This window comes from Sturnira hondurensis, unplaced genomic scaffold (genome assembly GCF_014824575.4).
Source record: "Sturnira hondurensis isolate 20B ecotype Veracruz unplaced genomic scaffold, ASM1482457v3 Scaffold0015685, whole genome shotgun sequence".
In the NCBI taxonomy this organism is placed as follows: Eukaryota; Metazoa; Chordata; class Mammalia; order Chiroptera; family Phyllostomidae; genus Sturnira; species Sturnira hondurensis.
In genome coordinates this window covers 1458-23629 of record NW_028088316.1, presented here as the reverse complement: position 1 = coordinate 23629, position 22172 = coordinate 1458, and the positions used below count along the sequence as shown (strand labels likewise).

General features: G+C 51.1%; 1 protein-coding gene across 1 annotated transcript; it reads left to right on the top strand.

The window, feature by feature from the left end:
• LOC119000413 (leukocyte immunoglobulin-like receptor subfamily A member 6) lies at window positions 1–21204 on the top strand. The gene is given in 13 exon segments (XM_037065344.1): window positions 1–49; window positions 263–298; window positions 993–1277; window positions 1435–1740; window positions 1971–2096; window positions 2099–2251; window positions 2551–2850; window positions 16833–16953; window positions 17476–17654; window positions 17796–18098; window positions 18329–18610; window positions 18904–19203; window positions 20802–21204. Coding segments are annotated over 13 exon segments (2562 nt in total). The 3' UTR covers window positions 20924–21204.
• The last annotated feature ends 968 nt before the right edge of the window (window positions 21205–22172 follow it).

The window sequence follows — 22172 nt, the reverse complement described above, 5'->3', positions numbered from 1 at the left end:
ATGGCAGGAAGGACCACGACCACGACCCTCACTGTCCTTCTCTGTCTCGGTGAGCTTCGGGGGAAAGAGGAGAGATGGGGTCCCATCATCTCTCAGGTCCTGGTTACAAGAGACACAGGAATGAGAAGATTCCCTGGGGACAGAGCATCTGGGTGGACAAGAGGAGGCTCAGCCACACATCTGACTCCAGGACTAGGGGCCAGACCAGGCCTGCAGCTTCTGTGTGGGGGTGAAAGATAATCTCGCATGTGCTCTCTTCCAGGGCTGTGTCGGGGCCCGGGACACCAGGTCCAGGCAGGTGAGTCCTCCTCCAGACCTCCTGCTTCTGAACAATGATGGCCTTAGCAGCTGGCAGACACACAATGGGTCTGGGCTGATGGTGACCAATGTGGGAGGGGCCTTGGAGTGACAGCTGGGGAAACGGAGTGGACAAGGCCCCCCCTGACCCTGCAGGTCTGATTCCTTTCCAGGAGTTGCCCCCAAACCCTCCATCTGGGCTGACCCAGGTCCTGGGGTCAGACAGGGGAGCCCTGTGACCATCTAGTGTCAGGGGTCTCTGTACACACATGGCTACATTCTATATAGAGTCAGGTGCTCTCCACTGAAATAAAAGGATCCCACAGGCCTCCAGCAACAAGACCGGATTCCTCATGACCGGGAATGGAGATGGGTCCCATACGTTTGAGAGACACATTGAAGATTAGAAAAGAGACGACCTAAGCAATCCCACACCTCTTCTCTCATATCTTATCAGTTGGAGGAAAATCTCACAGGGACTCACTTCCAGGGCTGCATCGGGGCCCAGAGGACAAGGTCCAGGCACATAAGTCAACCCACAGACCTACTTCAGCACAAAGATGCCCCTGGGCAGATGGGGACACACTCTGGGTCTGAGCTGATGGTGACCAGTGTGAGAATGCCTTGGAGTGACAGGCGGGGAAACTGAGGGGACAAGGATTCCCCCTGATACTGCAGGTCTGATTTTCTTCCAGTGGTTCCTCCCAAACCCTCCATCTGGGCTGACCCAGGCCCCATCGTCATCAAGGGGAGCCCTGTGACCATCTGGTGTCAGGGGTCTCTGCAGGCAGATGGCTACCTTCTGTATAAAGAGAGGAGTTCTGAGCCCTTGGATGCGAGCATCCCACAGGCCTCCAGCAACAAGACCGGGTTCCTCATTCAGTCCATGAGCTCACAGCACACAGGGCTGTACCAGTGTGCGTACCGAATTGGGGACAGGCTGTCTGAGAGGAGTGAGCCCCTGTTCCTGGTGCTGACAGGTAAGGGGGAACCCGGGTCTCCTCCCCACTGTGGGCACCCCCTCAGAGGATGAAGAGGACAGAGTGAGGTTTTACGGGGGGCCTCACCCCTCACAGCGCACACCTGGGGAAGGTAGGGTGAAAGTCCCCTCTAACTCAGATCCTCCTTCTCCCTCAGGAGTGGACAGCGCACCCTCCCTCTCAGCCCACCCAGGCCCCATGGTGACCTCAGGAGGGAACATGTCCCTCTTGTGCAGCTCACAATCCACACTGGACACGTTCCACCTGCTGAAGGAGGGAGGGGCTGAGCTGCCCCAACACAGGAAATCGGAATGGAGATCCCATGAGAGGAGGAGGCAGGCTGTGTTCCCTGTGGGCCCCCTGAGCTCCTCCCATGGGGGGACCTACAGATGCTATGGTTCCTCCAGCTCCAACCCCAATGTGTGGTCACAGACCAGTGACCCTCTGCACCTCGAGGTCACAGGTGAGATGGCCCACACTTGGCTTCAGTTCAGTCTGTGCTAGGCCCCAAATAACTGATATAAAACATATACTTTGATTGTAAAGTCCTGGGGATTCTGGAGGTCACTGCCACGGGTGTACAGGTGACAGAAACACAGAGGAGACCTAGGTAGGGACAAGTCAGAGCTCTCCCTGCAGCCCCAGTGGGTGGTGACTGTGTGTCTCCTGGGTGACAATATCGCTTCTCCTCAGGTGTGTATAGGGAGCCCTATCTCTCAGCCCAGCCAGGCCCCCTGCTGCTGCCTGGAGACAAGCTAACCCTCCAGTGTCACTCAGAGCCCAGCTTTGACAGATTCGCTCTGACCAAGGATGAGGGACCCACAACCCCCAGGGTCTCCATGGGCAGCACAGCCCCGACTTCCCCCTGGGCCCTGTGAACTTCACCCACGGGGGCCAGTACAGGTGCTATAGTGGACACAACCTCTCCTATGTGTGGTCGGCCCCCAGTGTCCCCCTGGACATTCTGATTGCAGGTGAGGAGCCCTGCCCTGCCCCCTGTCCTGACTGTCTGCTCAGGGCCAGACTGGGGTTAGAGTGGTGGTGATGGGGTCCAGGCCAGGGTCCTGGAGCAGAGGCAAACAGGACAAATGTCTAGGGGAGGGAGTGAGAAAAGGGAAGTAGGTACATGGAAAAATAGATGCCCCCTCAGAGGGACTGAGAGGAGGTGAGAGGGGTCACACCATCCCTGGGGAAGGACACGGTCCCTCAGCTCAGGGACAAGGGTAAAGTAGGGAGTGTGACCTCCTGCACACCACAGCCCTCCTCTCCCCAGGAAAGGACAGGAAACCCTCCCTCTCAGCACAGCCATCACCCTCAGTGCCCTGGGGAGTGAACATGACCCTGCAGTGTCAATCTGAGGTCAGGGCTGACACCTTCCACCTGCACAGGGAGGGGTCGCTGGACCCTCCCCAGAAGCTTCATCTGCAGGACACAGTGGCCCCCTCTCAGGCCAACTTCACCATCAGCCCTGTGCCCTGGGGCCACCACAGGACCTACAGGTGCTACAGCTCACTCAGCTCCTCCCCCTTCCAGCTGTAACAGCCCAGTGACCCCCTGGAACTCCTGGTCTCAGGTGAGGAACCCAGCCCTTCCCTCGTGTCTTCCTGGTCAGGCCAGCACCCTGTCCCCCAAGTGAACTTTAGGCTGGATACAGAGTGAGGTGGTCTCCAACTGCCGGTCAGCCTGAGGGGACTCTCACCTCCCAGTGGGATTGAAACTCTAGAGTCACCCCACCCCTGCCTCAAATTCTTCCCCATGTCTGTGGCCCAGACAGGTTCCAGGGCCCAGGGAGGCTGGAGAGCCCTCAGGCTGAGCAAAAGGGGGAAAGGCCAGGGGCACCCATCCCGATCCCCCTCCTTCTCCCAGAGACTAAGAGGCCGAGACAAGTGTGGTGGATAGCAGAGGACTTGCTCCCAGAGAGAACATCACACTCACGGGCACTCTTGTCTCTCAGGGAAGCCAGGGGCCAAAAACAGATTCTGGGGATGGATCATGGGACCCGGAAAGCTGTGAGGCAATCAACTGATGGGTGAGGAGGTCATGGCAGAGGGCGATGCTGTGGTGCCACCCAGGGGAGAAGCAGCCAAGCTGAGGTGGGGTAAGTGCGGCCCCCACCACTGAACCCATCCTGAATTTCTAGAAGGTTCCAAGGATTGGGAACCCTCCAGGATAGACAGGCCGGAAGATCAATCACAGAGGGTCTTTGTGGGGAGGTGGTGGGTGTTTCCATGGGGACAGGGACTGAGTCCTGTGCAAGTTTAGGTGCCTCTGGAGGATCTGATTTGGACACACCCTTCCCCTCTCTCTGCCTCAGTGTCTCCAAGTGTAAAAGGAGAGAATGGAGGCCCATGGCCTTGGTTTCCTTTCACTTCTGGCTCTGACCTCCTTCCCTCACATGGAAGCCACTGAGGACATGATGATATGGAGAATGTCCCCACCGTAGCAGTGATGGTGACACTGTACAGGGAGGGACAGGCAGGACAAGGTCTGGGACACAGAAGTCCTTTCCCTCAGCTCAGGTGCTGAGCTCAGAGGAGGGAACAACGCCTGGAGTCAGGCCTGGGTCAGGTTCTGGATCTTTTGGTCTTGTTTTCGGGCTGGGTGGTCCCTTCTTTTCTCTCAGTGGCAATTATTTATTTTTTAAGAAAGAGAGATTGATAGAAAGAAGAGAGGGACATGATAGGGAAAATATGTCCCTGAGTCAGAGACACAAGGAACTACCTAAGGGGCAGCAAAGAAAAGGTAGATCCAGCCGTCACTCCTTCATGTTCTGACCTCCTGGACAAATTGAAGTCCCCCGTGGGCGTCTTCGTTTTCCAAAGCACTGCAACACCAGACCCAGGATGCTCACCTCAAAGGGGGCAGTATCATAAAATGGGGTAAAGATAGCCTCTTCAACAAATGGTGTTGGGAGAACTGGACAGCTACATGCAAAAAAATGAAACTCGAGCACGAACTTACATCATACACCAAAATAAATTCAAGGTGGATAAAAGACTTAAATATAAGCCATGACACCATTAAAGTCCTAGAAGAGAACATTGGCAGGAAAATCTCAGATATGTCACACAGCAACATTTTTACTGATATGTCCCCTAGAGCAAGGACTATAAAGGAAAGAATAAACAAATGGGATCTCATCAAAAGAAAAAGCTTCTTCACAGCTAAAGAAAACAGCATTAAAATAAAAAGACAACCAACTGTATGGGAAAACATATTTGCCAATGATACCTCAGACAAAGGTTTAATCTCCAAAATGTACAAAGAACTCACACGACTTCACTCTAAGAAGACAACTAACCCAATTAAAAAATGGGGAAAGGACTTGAACAGACACTTCTGCAAGGAGGACATACAGAGGATCCAGAGACACATGAAAATATGCTCAATATCGCTAGCTATCAGAGAGATGCAAATTAAAACTACAATGAGATACCACCTTACACTGGTGAGAATGGGTATCATAAACAAAGCAATAAACAACAAATGTTGGAGAGGGTGTGAGGAAAAGGGGACTCTGGTCCACTGTTGGTGGGATTGCAGACTGGTACAACCATTATGGAAAACAGTATGGAATTTTCTCAGAAAACTAAAATTGGACTTGCCTTTTGACCCAGCAATTCCACTGCTGGGATTGTATCCTAAGAACCCTAAAACACCAATCCCAAAGAACCTATGCACCCCAATGTTCATAGCAGCACAATTTACAATAGCCAAGAGTTGGAAGCAACCTAGGTGCCCGTCAGTAAATGAATGGATCAAAAAACTATGGTACATATACACAATGGAATTTTATGCAGCAGAAAGAAAGAAGGAGCTCCTACCTTTTGCAACAACATGGATGGAACTGGAAAGCATTATGCTGAGTGAAATAAGCCAGGTGTTGAAGGACAAATACCATATGATCTCACCTATAACAGGAAGCTAAACAACAAACAAGCAAGCAAAATATAACCAAAGACACTGAAATAGAGAACAGGCTGCCAGTGACCAGAGGGGAGAGGGGAGGGAATTTCAGGGGAAATAAGGGAGGGATTTAGAGGACCTATATAAAGGATACGTGGACAACAACTGAGAAGGGTGGAAATGGGAGGGAGGGGGGAGGATGGGAGGTGGGATGGGATGGGAGTAATAGACAGAAAACTGTACTTGAAAAATAATTAAATAAAAAAACTGAAGGAAAAAAAAAAGATGCTCACCTCAGGGAATGGAGTTGCGTCCCATTAGTCTGAGAGACCTATTGAAGATAAGGAAAGAGATGACCTAAACCATGCTACTTCTCTTCTCTCATATCCTATTGGTTTTCTTTTCCTATGAAGCAGTTGATCCTCTGGGGTGATGGGAAACAACTCAGATTCCAGAGTAGAGAGGAGGGGAAATTCTGAATAATGGGGCTGTGCTCAGAGCATCAAACTGGTCCATGAGATGCAGGTGCCCTGGTGGACATGCAGGGGGACTGGGGGGATCTGAGTCTGTCCTGACTTCTGTGACCTCTTTACCCACAATTCCTACCTTGCCAACCCCAAGACTACACAGTGGGGAACCTCATCCGCTTGGGTGTGTCTGGCTTGGTCCTTCTGGTCCTCACCATGATGCTGTGTGAAGCTTGGCACAGTTGGAGAAGACCCCACGATGCAGCCAGGAGTTGAGCACAGGGGACAGCAAACCCACCAGTCAGTGAGGCAGAAGCTGGAGAAGAGGCTGATGATCTCAGGAAGCTCTGGAGGAAACTTCGGGTGCACATGGGAAAGAATCTGCTGAGAATGTGGAGGGTGTGGGCGTGGTTCCCGTGCAGGGAGGGGCGGGGCTGGGGCTGCAGGGGCTTTCCCCCAGTCAGACTGTGGGCATCTCCACTCACTGCCCTGCTGACCTTCCCTGACTGGGCCTCTGATCTCACCACCCAGACCTGAGGCTCAGCCCACATCACAGGTTCGGATCCACCCCTGGGCTCACCCTTCATCTCTGGTCCACTTTCCTGTAGGACATTTTTCTTTCTTTTATTGTGCACATTTGCTATTATGTATGTCTCTGAGACAGACAATAAATCTGTTTAAATAAGTGGTTATAGGAATAAACATCAGGACTAGTTTGGACAGATGGACACAGACAACGCAGTGGTGGTCCCCAGCGGGAAGGGTCAGAGTGAGAGAGAGAAGGGTGAAGGGAATGAAATATATGATGAGGAGACATTTGATTTCAGGAGAACACAGCGCCATATACAGATGATGTATTGTAGAACTGTGTACTTGAGACCTCTGTAATATTTTTAAGATTTCATTTATTATTTTTTTAGAGAGGGGAAGGGATCGAGAGAAACACAGATTTCTCTGTGCCAAAGAAACACAGATTTATTGCCTCCCACACACCATTAAGCGCCCTCAGTAGGGGACCCGGCTCCCACCCTAGCCTGTGCCCTCACCAAGAATGGAGCAGGGGACCCTTTGGTTCGCAGGTTAGTGCTCAACCCATGAGCCACACCAGTCAGGACTTAACCAATACCACCACAATATATTCATTTTAAAAGACCAGTTTGGCCCTGGCTGGTGTAGCTCAGTGGATTGAGCGCGGGCCTGCGAACCAGATAATCGCGGTTCGATTCCTAGTCAGGGCACATGCTTGGGTTGCAGGCCAGTTTCCGGCAGGGGTCAGTTCCCTGCAGGGGATGCACCAGAAGCAACCATACATTAATGTTTCCTTCCTCTCACCTTCCCTTCCCCTCTAAAGATAAATAAATAAATTATTTAAAACAATAAAAATAAAAAAATAAAAGACCAGTTTGCATCAAATAAATCCCAAACCATGCCTGGTTCCATCAAGGACTGCTCTGTGTACCAGGGAATGTACTCAGCGCTGGCTCCTCCAGAAATGCCCTGAGTCTGAAACAGCAACTGCTGTCAGACATGATGCTCCGGTGGTATGTTTGTAAAGCAGCTCCCACAGAACACCGTTTTTTGCCAAAGCCCTGATTTCTGGCATTTGCCTAATTCCTGGAAGTAGATGCTCCTTGAGGGTGGAGAGAGCCACCCTCCTGTCTTGCCCCTGGGTCCCTGACTTTCTTCTTCCCTATCAGCCTCCCCGAGGCCCAACCTGCACCTTTTTCAGGCCAGTCCACTGCTGTGACCTGCCTAGACCACTGTGCCCCTGACATGCTCAGGGCCATCTTAGCAGGCAGGCAAGGGGTTCCCTGCAGCTGGCAGGCCCACAGCAAGGGCCCTTCAAGGGCCTGAGGATGGAAAGGGTGTCTCACGTGACCGAAGCCAAGGCCATGCCACCTCTGCTGGCCTCCAAAATCAGGGATCTCGCCTGGGCCAACCTGTGTGAGGGGCAGCTGAATATCAGGGAGGTGTTGTGCCGCTTTCCCCGTCCCTGTCCCCATGGTCCCTGTCCTCCTGCACCTGGTCCTGGTCCTAGGCCTGTGCCCCCACTGCCAGGAGCCACCACACTCCCTTCCCAGGCTGCACCAAAACTCCTTCAAGTCCTGGCCCCTCACAGCTCACAGCTGAGTGCTCCCTGCCTGTGACACAAATTGCTGGGACAACCAGCCAGCCCACTGCAATGGGGTGCTGGCCACCACCCTGTCAACAGCAGGTAGGAGGCTTCCCCCACCCTCTCTGCTCCAGGGGCTTCACCAGCAGGGACCCCCAGGTCCAAGCTCCCTGGCCGCCACCTGGGCTTCCACCCTGATTACAAGCCTGGGACCCAGAGCACCTCCAATAGGGCATTAAAAACAAAAAACAAAATGAAGACAAACAGAAGCCAATATTCTCATTGAATATAGATGCAAAATTTCTCTACAAAAAAAAGAATTTCTCAGTGAACATTAGCATGACAAATTCAAGAGCACATTAATAGTTTTCTACACAGTGATCAAGTGGTACTTCACAAAGGGTCCTGATAAGAGTCAAAAATACTTTTACATGTGAAAATCAATAAAGGTTGTCACCACAATAATAAAGTAAATGATACAGACATATGCTTGTTTAAATAGATGCAGAGAAGACATGGGACAAAGTACAATATTCATTCAAAACAAACGTTTCATAACAAACACTGTCAACACATTGGGGACAGAATGACCCCACCTCAGCACAATGAAGGTCACGTGTGGAAGCCCACAGTCAACATCAGACTCCACACTGAAAACCTGAGGGTTTCTCTTCTGAGATCAGCAACAGGACAGGGAAGCCCACGCTCCCCACGCCTGTGCAGCTCACACTGACCGTCCTGGGCACAGTCGTCAGACAAGGACAAGAACAAAGGAATCAAAATGGGAAAGAAAGACAAAAAACTGTGTGAGGGTGATACAATCTTTTATATAAAATCCCCTAAGCACTCCACGAAAAATAGTAAAAACTTAAAAACTAACTCAGTAAAGCAGCAGCATACAAATGACTGTTCAGGAAGCAGAGGTATTTCTATAGGCAAAATATAGAAGAAATAAGGAAACAAATAAAGATGTAATCTCATTTAAAATAGCACCAAACACAACAGACAATGATCTAGGGAGTGAAAGGTCTGGACGTTGAAAACTCTAAGACTCTGGGAAAAGAAATTGAAAGCACAGAAACAAATGGAAATACATCCTGCATGTACAGTTAGGAAGAATTCACTAAAATGTGCCTACTGCCCAATCTACAAATTCAGTGCAAGCCCTATCAAAATTTGAAATGCACTATTCACAGAAATAAAAAAGACCATAATAAAATTCATACAAAACCACTCAAGACCACCAATAGCCAAAGCAATCTTGAGAAAGAAGAACAAAGCTAAAGGTATCACACGGCCTAATATCAAATTATGACACAGAGCTGTAATAATTAAAACAGTATGGTAATTGGGAGGGGGACATACACCAATAACACAGTCAAAACTCCGGAGCGCTGGCTGGTGTAGCTCAGTGAACTGAGCGAGGGTCTATGAGGTTCTATGAACCTCAGGATCGCAGTTTGATTCCCAGTCAGGGCACATGCCTGGATTGCAGGTCAGTTCCAAACGGAGCACTCATAAGAGGTAACCATACATTGATATTTCTCTCCTTCTCTCCTTCCCTTTCCCTCTAAAGATAAATAAATAAAATCTTTTAAAAAAAAAACTCCAGAAGCAAACCCATGACTTCGAGCCAACATGAAGGCATAGGTACTCACAATATACCTCCCCACAAAACCAAAAGAAGGACAAGAGAAATTTGAAAAACAAAAAGCAACCAGAAATGGACTTCCGCCAAGACGGAGGCATAGGTGGAAACACTGTGCCTTCTCCCACAACCAAGTTTGACTACAACAAAAGTTTTGGAGAAATAGAACACACCCAAAGACCAGAACACGGAATTATACGGAAGTCCGACAGCTACGAACCGTTCAACGAGGATGGTAAGAGAGGCGGAACCAGCAACGGAGCTGGGTCGGGCAGGACAGATCCCCTGACCTAGGCGCTAGGCGCGCGGACAGCCCAAAACCAGTCAGGGTGTGGGGCAGACTGACCGAGGTCGCACATTCGCGCGCAGTGAGACGGACCGAGCAGGCCCCAGGGGACGAGCCCAGTGGTGGAGGGCCGACAGCGGTGGCACACTCGAGTACAGTGGAACGAAACGCGTGGGCCCAGTGACGGTGGTGGCTGTGGTGCCGGTGGGGGTCGCGGCGGCAGGCTATGGAGGGAAGCCATTGTCCCTCTTTGACCCCGCCCCCACATACAACATCACAACCCAGTGACTTAGTTGCCCTGCTCCAGTGAAAACCTAGGGCTCAGATACTGCTACTTAACAGGCACGACCAGCCCAAAAGATGGCTCAAGAGGAACTCAAAGTCCCAGAGCCAATAACCCTAAGCGACTGGGAATTGCCAGCCTCTCAGAAGCCCAATTTAAGACACTATTTATCAGGATGCTCACAGAATTGGTATACTACAGTCACAAATTAGAGAAACATATGAAGGCTAAACTAATTGAAATGAAGGGAGATGTCCAGGAAACCAACAGCGATGGAAAGGAAACTGGGACTCAAATCAATGGAATGGACCAGAAGGAAGAACAAAACATCCGACCACAAAGGAATGAAGAAATGAGAATTCAAAACAATGAGGAGAGGCTTAGGAACTTCCAGGACATCTTTAAACGTTCCAACATCCGGATTATAGGGGTACCAGAAGGGGGAAAGAAACAGCCACGAGTGGAAAACTTATTGGAACAAATAATAAAGGAGAACTTCCCCAGTCTGGCAAAGGAAATAGACTTCCAGGAAATCCAGGAAGCTCACAGAATGCCAAAGAAGTTGGACCCAAGAAGGAACACACCAAGGCCCATCATAATTACATTAGCCAAGACTAAAATGAAGGAGAGAATCCTAGAAGCAGCAAGGGATAAGGGGACAGTCAACTACAAAGGAGTTCCCATCAGACTGTCAGCTGATTTCTCAAAAGAGACCTTCCAGGCAAGAAGGGGCTGGAAAGAAGTATTCCAAGTCATGAAATCCAAAGACCTACAGCCAAGATTGCTTTATCCAGCAAAACTTTCATTTAGAATGGAAGGACAGATAAAGCGCTTCTCAGATAAGGTCAAGTTCAAGGAGTTCATCATTACCAAGCCCTTATTATATGAAATGCTAAAGGGACTTATATGAGGAAAAGATGATGAATAATATTAACAGTGAAAGGACAGCAAACACACAGGTATTAACAACCACACCTAAAACAAAAGCAAACCAAGAGGACAGATAGATCAGGAGTGGAACCATAGAAATGAAGAACACATGGAGGGTTAGCAATAGGGGAGTGGGAGGAGGAGAAGGGGGGAGAAGGCACAGAAAATAACATAGATGGTAGGTAGAAAATAGATAGGGGGAGGGCGAGAACAGTGGGGGAAATATAGAATCTAAAGAACTTGAGACACGTGGTTATAAACTAAGGGGGGCAGAATGGTGGGGGAGGGAGTGTGCGGGTGGAGGGGAATGAGGGGAGGAATAGAACAACTGTAATGGTATAATCAATAAAAAACATTTTTTAAAAAAAAGCAACCGGAAACGACAGAAAATCAAACTGTATGGAAGTCCAACACTCAAGGAGTTAAACATTCGCCCAGACCAGTAGGAGGGGAGGAGACAGGCAGCTGGGGGGGAGAGGACTCACTGCAAGGCAGCTGGACAACAAGGGTGAGCAAGGCAGCAGCTAGTGGACTGGGCAGTCCCACATTAGCACGCAGAGAAACTAGGAGAAAAAACTGAGAAACTAGATAGACTTCGCAACCCAGGACTCCAGGACTGGGAAATTAAGCCTCAAAGCCTCTGATTGAAAACACCTGTGGGGATTGAGGCAGCAGCAGGAGAAACTCCCAGCCTCACAGGAGACTTCATTGGAGAGACCCACTGGGTCCTCAACATACCACGAACCCACTCACCAAAGAATCAGGAACACAAGGGCCCAATTTGATGGTGGGTAGTGCGGGAAGGGGCTGAAAACCAGCAGGGAGCAGAGCAAGTGGCACTGTTCCCTCTCAGACCCCTCCCCCAATACCATGTCACAACACAGAGACATTGGTTGCCCCATCCTGGTGGACACCTAAGGCTCTGCCCCTTAGTACCTAACAGGTGGGCCAAGACAAAAAAAAAATGGCCCAAATGAAAGAACAGATCAAAACTCCAGAAGAAATACAACTGAGCAACAAAGAGAGAGCCAACCTATTACATGCACAGTTCGACCCTCTGCTCATCAGGATGCTCACGGAATTGGTGGAGTATGGTTCCAATTAAAGGAAAAAGGGAAGGCTATGAAAAGTGAAATACAGGAAAATGTACAGGGAACCAACAGTGATGGGAAGGAAACCAGGACTCAAATCAATGGTTTGGAGCAGAAAGAAGAGAGAAACACTTAGGCAGAACAGAATGAAGGAACAAGAATTCAACAATGAGGAGAGGATGAGTAACTTCCAGGACTTCTTTAAACATCCTGACCTCTGGATCTAGGAGTGCCAGAAGGGGAATTGGAAGAGCAAGAAATTGAAAATGTACTTGAACAAATGATGAAGGAGAACTTGCCCAGTCTGCCAACGGAAATAGACTTTCAGGAAGTCCAGGAAGCTCACAGAGTCCCCAAAAAGTTGGTGCCAAGGATAATACACTAAGGCACATCCTAACGACCTTAGCCAAGCTTAAAGATAAGAAGAGAATCTTAAAAGCAACAAGAGAAAAAGAGACAGTTACCTAAAAAGAAGCCCCCATTAGACAACCCGCTGATTTCTCAACAGAAACCCTGCAGGCAAGAAGGGGCTGGAAAGAAGTATTCCAAGTCATGAAAGGCAAGGACCTACATCCAAGATTACTTACTCTATCCAGCAAAGCTTTCATTTAGAATGGAAGGGCACATAGCCCTGGCTGGTGTAGCTCAGTGGACTGAGCGTGGGCCTGCGAACCACATAATCACGGTTCGATTCCCAGTCAGGGCACATACATGAGTTGCAGGCCAGTTCCCAGCAGGGCATCACGACAGGCAACCATACATTGATGTTTCTCTCCCTCTCTCCTTCCCTTCCCCTCTAAAGATAAATAAATAAAATCTTATGAAAAAAACAAGAGAAAAAAGAATGGAAGGGCAGATAGAGTGCTTCCCAAATGAGGTCCAGTTAAAGGAGTTCATCATCACCAAGCTCATATTATATGCCATGCTAAAGGGCCATATCTAATAAAATAAAGATCAAAAACTATGAACAGTAAAATGACAACAAACTCACAGCTATTAACAACTGAACCAAAAAAAAAAACCCCAAAACTAAGCAAACAGCTAGAACAGGAACAGAATCACAGAAAAGGAGATCATGTGGAGGGTTATAAGCAGGAGAGTGGGAGGGTGACAGAGGGGGAAAAGATACACAGAATAAGTAGCATAAGTGGTAGGTAGAAAATAGACAGGGGAAGGTTAAGAACAGCATAGGAAATGTGGAAGCCAAAGAACTTATATGTACAACCCATGGACATGAACTAAATGGGGGACTGTGGGTGGGGGGAGGTATGCAGGGTGCAGGGGAGTGAAGGGGGAAGATGGGGCAACTATAATAGCATAATCCATAAAATATACTTTGAAAGAGAAATAAACCCATGCATTAACTAACATATGCTAGAGTGAAGGAATCCAGTATTTTAACACACTCCTAAAATCTTCCATATCCTTGTGCTTTCACCATTTACATTTAATGGAATTATAAATAAACTTGTTTCAGGTTTCCCATTTTCTTGTTTCTGTCTGCAGGTCACATCTGCTCTGTGCTCTTCAGGTTTCCTTTCACTGCTCTCTGTGTTTTGGGATGGTTTTTTAGTATTCATTCCAACTTGTCCACTGGAATTCTAACTATAACTCAGTACATTGTTTTTTTAGTGACAGTTGTGTGTATTATAACATACACAACTCATTTCACAAATTCTACACAGAAGAGGTAATATTTAACCCCTGCAAGGTCAATGCAGAAGCCTCACAAGTGTGCAGGTCCCTTTACACCCACTGCCTTGTGCTGCTGTTGGAATCTGTGGTCCATCCACACTCATCACACACCCCACCAGCTGATGGGCCCATTTCTGCTTTCCACAGCCATGCCTGTTTTTTTAAAGGTGTCAGGAGAAAGTATGTACTAAGTAAGTGCTATGACACGTACTTAGATATTTACTTAGATATGACTGTTCTTCTTTAACTCTTGAATTTCCAAGTGTCCTTTTTGAATTATCTCCTGTCTGCCTGAAGAACTTGCCTGTTTTAAGCAACCAGATGCTCAGGTTTCCTTTATTTCACTTCCATTCTGAAGAATATTTCCAGAACAATTTCAGCTGAACTTTTCCCCACCTCTCAGGACTTTAAACTCTCCTGAATGTGATGGTTTCTGAGGGGAAATCTGTGTCAATCCAACCATGGTTCCGCCCTGTGGGATGTGCCATTTCTGTCTGGGTGGATTCGATTTTCCTTGACTGGTTTGACGATGCTCATGATGTGTGTGGGCTTGGTCTTCAAAGATTCATAGCTGAGCTCCCTGGGCAGGTACATGGATGGCTTTCATGAAATTTATGACATAGCTCTCTATTTCTCCCAATATTGTGTTTCTTCTTTGGTATCAATCTCATTTTCCTCCCACTTAAGGGATAGAAACTGCTTCACAGATCCCTGGGTCTCTCTCTTCATTTACAAACCTGGCTGCCCTCCACAGGGGCTCTTACCCAATGGCACAGAGGGAGTTCCCAGGGTGAGAGGAAGAGCTTTGGGCAGAGGAGGAGGGGCCCTGAGGAAGCAGAACTAACAGAGGCAAAAGGAGACAATGAAGGAAAGGCTGGTGCTGGCTGATACAAACAGGAAGTCAGGGAAGGAAAGTGTTTGGGGAAAGGAAATCCAGGGTCCCAGCAGGGCCATACTTCCTTCTGAGAAGCGCTGACCAGTCTCCACAGCACCTCCCCAGGCTGCCCTCTCCCCTGGGGGCGTCCTACTGGTGACAGCCCCCCTGGACCCTCCATACACAAAGAAGGGGGTGGAACAGCCTTTCCTTCCCACTTTCCCACTCCCCTGACTCTCATCCACTCCACTCCATGAGGCCCCACTGAGCCCCTCTGAACCAGGTCCCCGACCCATCACAACTCTCAAGATGCCTGGTCCTCACATCACCCTCCTTCCTGCACCTCCCATGCAGGCTCCATGCCTTTCTCCAGTCCACTCCTCTCTCCACCTCCTGAGGACACTTCCTACCAGGGACCTGGTCTGAGCCTGCCTGCTCTGCCCCCTCCACCAGTTCCCACCCTCAGAACAGATTCCTGTTGCACCATCTGACATCCAAGGCTCTGAATGGTCAGAGTGGAGCTAAACCCACAAGCCCCAGCCAACATGACTCACCCTCCACAACCAAAACTACCAGTTAACCACACTGCCCTCCACCCCAACCACAGGCAGAAACTGAGCTATTTAAACATCCTGTGCTCTCCTCTGCTGCTCCCTCAGCCACTCTGAACCCAGCCACCTCCTTCCCAAGGTCTAGACAGGACGGGGAGTCACCCTGTCTCTAGCCAGTCAACTGTCAGTGCAGTTTGTATTACAGGTTTGTGTAAATGTCCTAACACACGGATGGACACACCATGCATAGGCCAGGGGCATGTTGGACTTTTATTACTGATGGAGCTCATTACAGTAGTGCCTTCTGGCATGACATTTTCATATATGTGTACCCTGGTTAAAATAAATTTGTTTACACCCACTGTTGCTTAACATTTTCCCCACTGACTCCAAGATACAAATCAAAGGATCAGTACTCTGCTCCAGATCCTGTGTGCCCAGGACGTAGCCTTCACGTGACTGTGGCCACTTCTGAGAACAGCCCAAGCCCTTTCTGGTCAAGGGCGTCTCCCACCCCAAACCACTGGACTGATCCCTGCTCATCCCTTCAGTCAGATCAACCCCAGCAAGGACCCCTCACAGCCAGGACCCAGTTTCCACGTTGTCCCCCTGTTATTGAACCCCACTGCCTTGTTCTTTCTCCCCACATGGACAGTCTCACCAGTCACTGATCTGTCTGCCGTCCACATGTCTGCCTGTCTGTCCTCATTCCTCTGGGCCCTGTGAGTCCCAGGACAGAGTCCAGCTGCTTCAGCTGTGACTCTCCAGGGCCTGGCACTGTGACTGCACAGGGTGACTGCTCAGTCCATGCTGCCTGGGGGCCTGGCCAATGGGAAAGAGGAAGGAAAAGGGGCACCTACAGGGTCTCAGGGGAGGGAAGTGACTGACCCAAGGACACAGAGTTCAAGAAAAGGCAGAGTCAGAACTGGAGCAGAAATTGGGCTGCTCCTGAGTCCTGCCTGGTGTCCTCTATTCCCATGTTCTGGGACAGGAGTCATCCTCTGAATTTGGGTGTCACATCAGGTGGGTGCCGGGCATGTGGGGTCTGCTGAGTCTCAGATCTGAAATATCCAGAGCTTGCTGTCTCCTCAGGCCCATCCTTCAGGGAGGGGCTACTTCCCTTCCTGCCAGGCCACTGGTGAGGAACCCATGACCTGTCACACAGAGAGGAGACTGTGGAACACCCCATTTGTTACTCTGAGTTGCAGTGAATTTACACATCGTCTGCACACTGGTGACCATGGCAGGAAGGACCACGACCCTCACCCTCACTGTCCTTTTCTCTCTCGGTGAGCTTCGGGGGAAAGAGGAGGGATGGGGTCCCATTATCTCTCAGATCCTGGTTAAAAGAGACCCAGGAATGAGAAGATTCCCTGGGGACAGAGCATCTGGGTAGACAAGAGGAGGCTCAGCCACACATCTGACTCCAGGACTCAGGGGCCAGACCAGGCCTGCAGCTTCTGTGTGGGGGTGAAAGATAATCTCAATGGGACTCTCTTCCAGGGCTGTGTCGGGGCCCATGGCACCAGGTCCAGGCAGGTGAGTCCTCCTCCAGACCTCCTGCCTCTGAACAATGATGGCCTTAGAAGCTGGGGAACACACACTGGGTCTGGGCTGATGGTGAGCAGTGTGGGAGGGGCCTTGGAGTGACAGCTGGGGAAACGGAGGGGACAAGGCCCCCCCTGACCCTGCAGGTCTGATTCCTTTCCAGGAGTTGCCCCCAAACCCTCCATCTGGGCTGACCCAGGCCCCATCGTCATCAAGGGGAGCCCTGTGACCATCTGGTGTCAGGGGTCACTGTACACTGATGGCTACATTCTATATAGAGACAGGTACTCTCCACTGTAATAAAAGGATCCCACAGGCCTCCAGCAACAAGACCAGGTTCCTCATGACCCAGGATTGGGTTGGGTCCCATAACTTTGAGAGACACATTGAAGATTAGAAGAGAGATGACCTAAGCTATCCTACACCTCTTCTCTCATATCTTATCAGTTGGAGGAAAATCTCACAGGGACTCTCTTCCAGGGCTAAATCGGGGACCAGAGGACAAGGTCCAGGCACGTAAGTCAACCCCCACACCTCCTTCAGCACAAAGATGCCCCTGGGCAGATGGGGACACACAGTGGGCCTGAGCTGATGGTGACCAGTGTGGGAAGGCCTTGGAGTGACAGACGGGGAAACTGAGGGGACAAGGATACCCCCTGATGCTATAGGTCTGATTCTTTTCCAGCAGTTCCTCCCAAACCCTCCATCTGGGCTGACCCAGGCCCCATCGTCAGCAACAGGAGCACTGTGATCATCTGGTGTCAGGGGTCTCTGCAGGTTGATGGCTACAATCTGTATAAAGAGAGGAGTTCTGAGCCCATTGATGCGATCATCCCACAGGCTTCCAGCAACAAGACCGGGTTCCTCATTCAGTCCATGAGCCCACAGCACACAGGGCTGTACCAGTGTGCGTACAGCATTGGGGACAGGCTGTCTGAGAGGAGTGAGCCCCTGTTCCTGGTGGTGACAGGTAAGGGGGACCCGGGTCTCCTCCCCACTGTGGGCTCCTCCTAGAGGATGAAGGGGACAACTGGGGCTTTAGGGAACCTCACCCCTCACAGCCCGCACTTGGGGAAGGTGGAGTGATGGTCCCCCTTTAACTCAGATCTTCCTTCTCCCTCAGGAGAGTACAGCGCACCCTCCCTCTCAGCCCACCCAGGCCCCGTGGTGACCTCAGGAGGGAACGTGTCCCTCTTGTGCAGCTCACAGTCCACACTGGACACGTTCCACCTGCTGAAGGAGGGAGGGGCTGAGCTGCCCCAACACAGGAAATCGGAATGGAGATCCCATGAGAGGAGGAGGCAGGCTGTGTTCCCTGTGGGCCCCCTGAGCTCCTCCCATGGGGGGACCTACAGATGCTATGGTTCCTCCAGCTCCAACCCCAATGTGTGGTCACAGCCCAGTGACCCTCTGCACCTCGAGATTACAGGTGAGATGGCCCACACTTGGCTTTAGTTCAGTCAGTGCTAGGCCCCAAATAACTGATATAAACCATATAATTTGATTGTAAAGTCCTGGGGATTCTCGAGGACACTGTCACCCATGTACAGGTGACAGAAACACAGAGGAGTATTAGGGAGGGACATGTCAGAGCTCTCCCTGCAGCCCCAGTGGGTGGTGAGTGTGTGTCCCCTAGGTGACAATAATCCCTCTCCCCAGGTGTATACAGGGAGTCCTCCCTCTCAGCCCAGCCAGGGCCCCTGCTGCTGCCTGGAGACAACCTGACCCTCCAGTGTCACTCAGAGCCTGGCTTTGACAGATTCGCTCTGACCAAGGACGGGGGACCCACATCCCCCCAGGGTCTCCATGGGCAGCACAGCCCCAGCTTCCCCCTGGGCCCTGTGGACCTCACCCACGGGGGCCGGTACAGGTGCTACAGTGGACACAACCTCTCCTATGTGTGGTCGGCCCCCAGTGTCCCCCTGGACATCCTGATTGCAGGTGAGGAGCCCGGCAGTGCCCCCTCTCCTAACTGCTAAGGGCCAGACTGGGGATACAGTGGTAGTGATGGGGTCCAGGTCAGGGCCCTGGACAAAAGGCAAACAGGACAAGTGTCTAGGGGAGGGAGTGAGAAAAGGGGAGTAGGTACACGGAAAAACAGATGCCCCCTCAGAGGGACTGAGAGGAGCTGACAAGGGTCACAGCATCCCTGGGGAAGGACATGGTCCCTCAGCTCTAGGACAAGGGTAATGTAGGGAGTGTGACTCTGCACATCACAGCCCTCCTCTCCCCAGGAAAGTACAGGAAACCCTCCCTCTCAGCCCAGCCAGGGCCCTCGGTGCCCAGCGGAATGAACGTGACCCTGCAGTGTCAATCTGAGGTCAGGGCTGACACCTTCCACCTGCACAGGGAGGGGTCCCTAGTCCCTCCCCAGAAGCTTCGTCTGCAGGACACAGCGGCCCCCTCTCAGGCCAACTTCACTATCAGCCCCATGACCTACGGCCACCAAGGGACCTACAGGTGCTACAGCTCACACAGCTCCTCCCCCTTCCAGCTGTCACAGCCCAGTGACCCCCTGGAGCTCCTGGTCTCAGGTGAGGAGCCCAAGCCCTTCCCTCGTGTCCTCCTGGTCAGGTCAGCACTCGGTCCCCCAAGTGAACTTTAGGCTGGATACAGAGTGAGGTGGTCTCCAACTGGCGGTCAGCCTGAGGGACTCTCACCTCCCAGTGACATCGAAACTCCAGAGTCAGCCCACCCCTGCCTCAAATTCATCCCCATGTCTGTGGCCCAGACAGGTTCCAGGGCCCAGGGAGGCTGGAGAGGCCTCAGGCTGAGCAAAGGGAGGAAAGGCCAGGGGCACCCATCCCGATCCCCCTCCTTCTCCCAGAAACTAAGAGGCCGAGACAAGTGTGGTGGATAGCAGAGGCCTTGCTCCCAGAGAGAACATCACCCTCACAGTCACCCTTAGCTCCCAGGGAGGCTGGGGGCCAGACAGCCTCTGGGGGGATCACAGGGACCCAAGGGCTGTGAGGCAATCAGCTGATGGGTGGGGGGGCTCATGACAGAGGGAGATGCTGTGGTCCCACCCAGGGGAGAAGCAGCCAAGCTGAGGTGGGTTGAGGACAGCCCCCACCACTGAACCCATCCTGAATTTCTAGAAGGTTCCAAGGATGGAGAACCCCCCAGGATAGACAGGCCCGCAGATCAATCACGGAGGGTCTGTGTGGGGAGGTGGTGGGTGTTTCCATGGGGACAGGGACTGAGTCCTGTGCAAGTTTAGGTGCCTCTGCAGGCTCTGACTTGCCCACGCCCTTCCCCTCTCTGTGCCTCAGTTTCTCCAAGTGTAAAAGGAGAGAATCGTGGCCCATGGCCTTGGTTTCCTTTCAGTTCTGGCTCTGACCTCCTTCCCTCACAGGGTAGCCACTGAGGACATGATGATATGGAGAATGTCCCCACCGTAGCAGTGATGGTGACACTGTACAGGGAGGGGCAGGCAGGACAAGGTCTGGGACACAGAAGTCCTTTCCCTCAGCTCAGGTGCTGAGCTCAGAGGAGGGGACAAGGCCTGGAATCAGGCCTGGTCCAGGTCCCGGCTCTGCTGCTCCTGGTGTGGGGCTGGGTGGTCCCTTCTTTTCTTTCAGTGTCATTTATTTTTTGAATAAGAAAGATTGATAGAAAGAAGAAAGGAACTTGACAGGGAAATTATGTCCCTGAGTCAGAGACACAAGGAACTACCTGAGGGGGAGTGTAGAAAAGGTAGATCCAGCTGGCATACCTTCATGTTCTGACCTTCTGGACAAATTGAAGACCCCCATGCGCATCTTCGTTTTCCAAAGCACTGCAACCCAGACCCAAGATGCTCACCTCAGGGAATGGAGTTGGGTACCATTAGTCTGAGAGACCCATTGAAGGTTAGAAAAGAGACGACCTAAACATTTCTACTTCTCTTCTCTCATATCCTATTGGTTTTCTTTTCCTCTGGAGCAGATGATCCTCTGGGGTGATGGCAAACAACTCAGATTCCAGAGTAGAGAGGAGGGGAAATTCTGAATTATGGGACTGTGCTCACAGCATGGAAATGGGTCTATGAGATGCAGGTGCCCTGGAGGTCACACAGGGGGACTGGGGCGATCTGAGTCTGTCCTGACTTCTGTGACCTCTTTACCCACAATTCCTAACTTGTCAACCCAAGACTACACAGTGGGGAACCTCATCCGCTTGGGTGTGTCTGGCTTGGTCCTCCTGGTCCTCATGGTGCTGCTGTGTGAAGCTTGGCACAGTTGGAGAAGACCCCAGGATGCAGCCAGGAGTTGAGCACAGGGGACAACACACCCACCAGTCAGCCAGGCAGAGGCTGGAGAAGAGGCTGATGATCTCAGGAAGCTCTGGAGGAAACTGCGGGTGCACATGGGAAAGAGTCTACTGAGAATGTGGAGGGTGTGGGCGTGGTTCCCCTGCAGGGAGGGGCGGGGCTGGGGCTGCAGGGGCTTTCCCACAGTCAGACTGTGGGCGTCTCCCCTCACTGCCCTGCTGACCTTCCCTGACTGGGCCTCTGTTCTCACGCCCAAGACCTGGGGCTCAGCCCACATCACAGGTTCGGATACACCCCTGGGCTCCCCTCAATCTCCTACCACTTTCCTGTAGGACATTTTCCTTTCTTTCATTGTGCACATGTGCTATTCTGTATCTCTCTGAGTCAGACAATAAATCTGTCTAAACAACTGGTTATAGGAATAAACATCAGGACTAGTTTGGACAGATGGACACAGACAAGGCAATGGTGGTCCCCAGCGGGAAGGGTCAGAGTGAGACAGAGGAGGGTGAAGAGAGTGATATATATGATGAGGAGAGATTTGACTTCGGGAGAACGCAGCGCCATATACAGATGATGTATCGGAGAACTGTGTACTTGAAACCTCTGTAATATTTTTAACATTCCATTTATTATTTTTTTAGAGAAGGGAAGGGAGCGAGAGAAACACAGATTTCTCTGTGCCAAAGAAACACAGATTTATTGCCTCCCACACACCATTAAGCGCCCTCAGTGGGGGACCCGGCTTCCACCCCAGCCTGTGCCCTCACCAAGAATGGAGCAGGGGACCCTTTGGTTCACAGGCCAGTGCTCAACCCACGAGCTGCACCAGTCAGGGCTTAACCAATATCATCGCAATAAATTTATTCTAAAAGACCACTTTGGATCAAATAAATCCCAAACCATGCCTGGTCCCATCAAGGACTGCTCTGTGTACCAGGGAGTGTACTCCGGCCTGGTTCCTCCAGAAACGCCCTGAGTCTGAAAGAGCAACTGCTGTTTGACATGACGCTCAGGTGGTGTTTTTGTAAAGAGCTCCCAGAAAACGCCATTTTTTCCAAAAGCCTTGATTTCTGGCATTTGCCTAATTCCTGGGGGTAGATGCTCCTTGAGGGTGGAGAGAGCTGCCCTCCTGTCTTGCCCATGTGTCCCTGACTTTCTTCTTCCCCATCAGCCTCCCTGAGGCCCAACCTTGCACCTTTTTCAGACCAGTCCGATGCTGTGACCTGCCTAGATCACTGCACCCCTGAC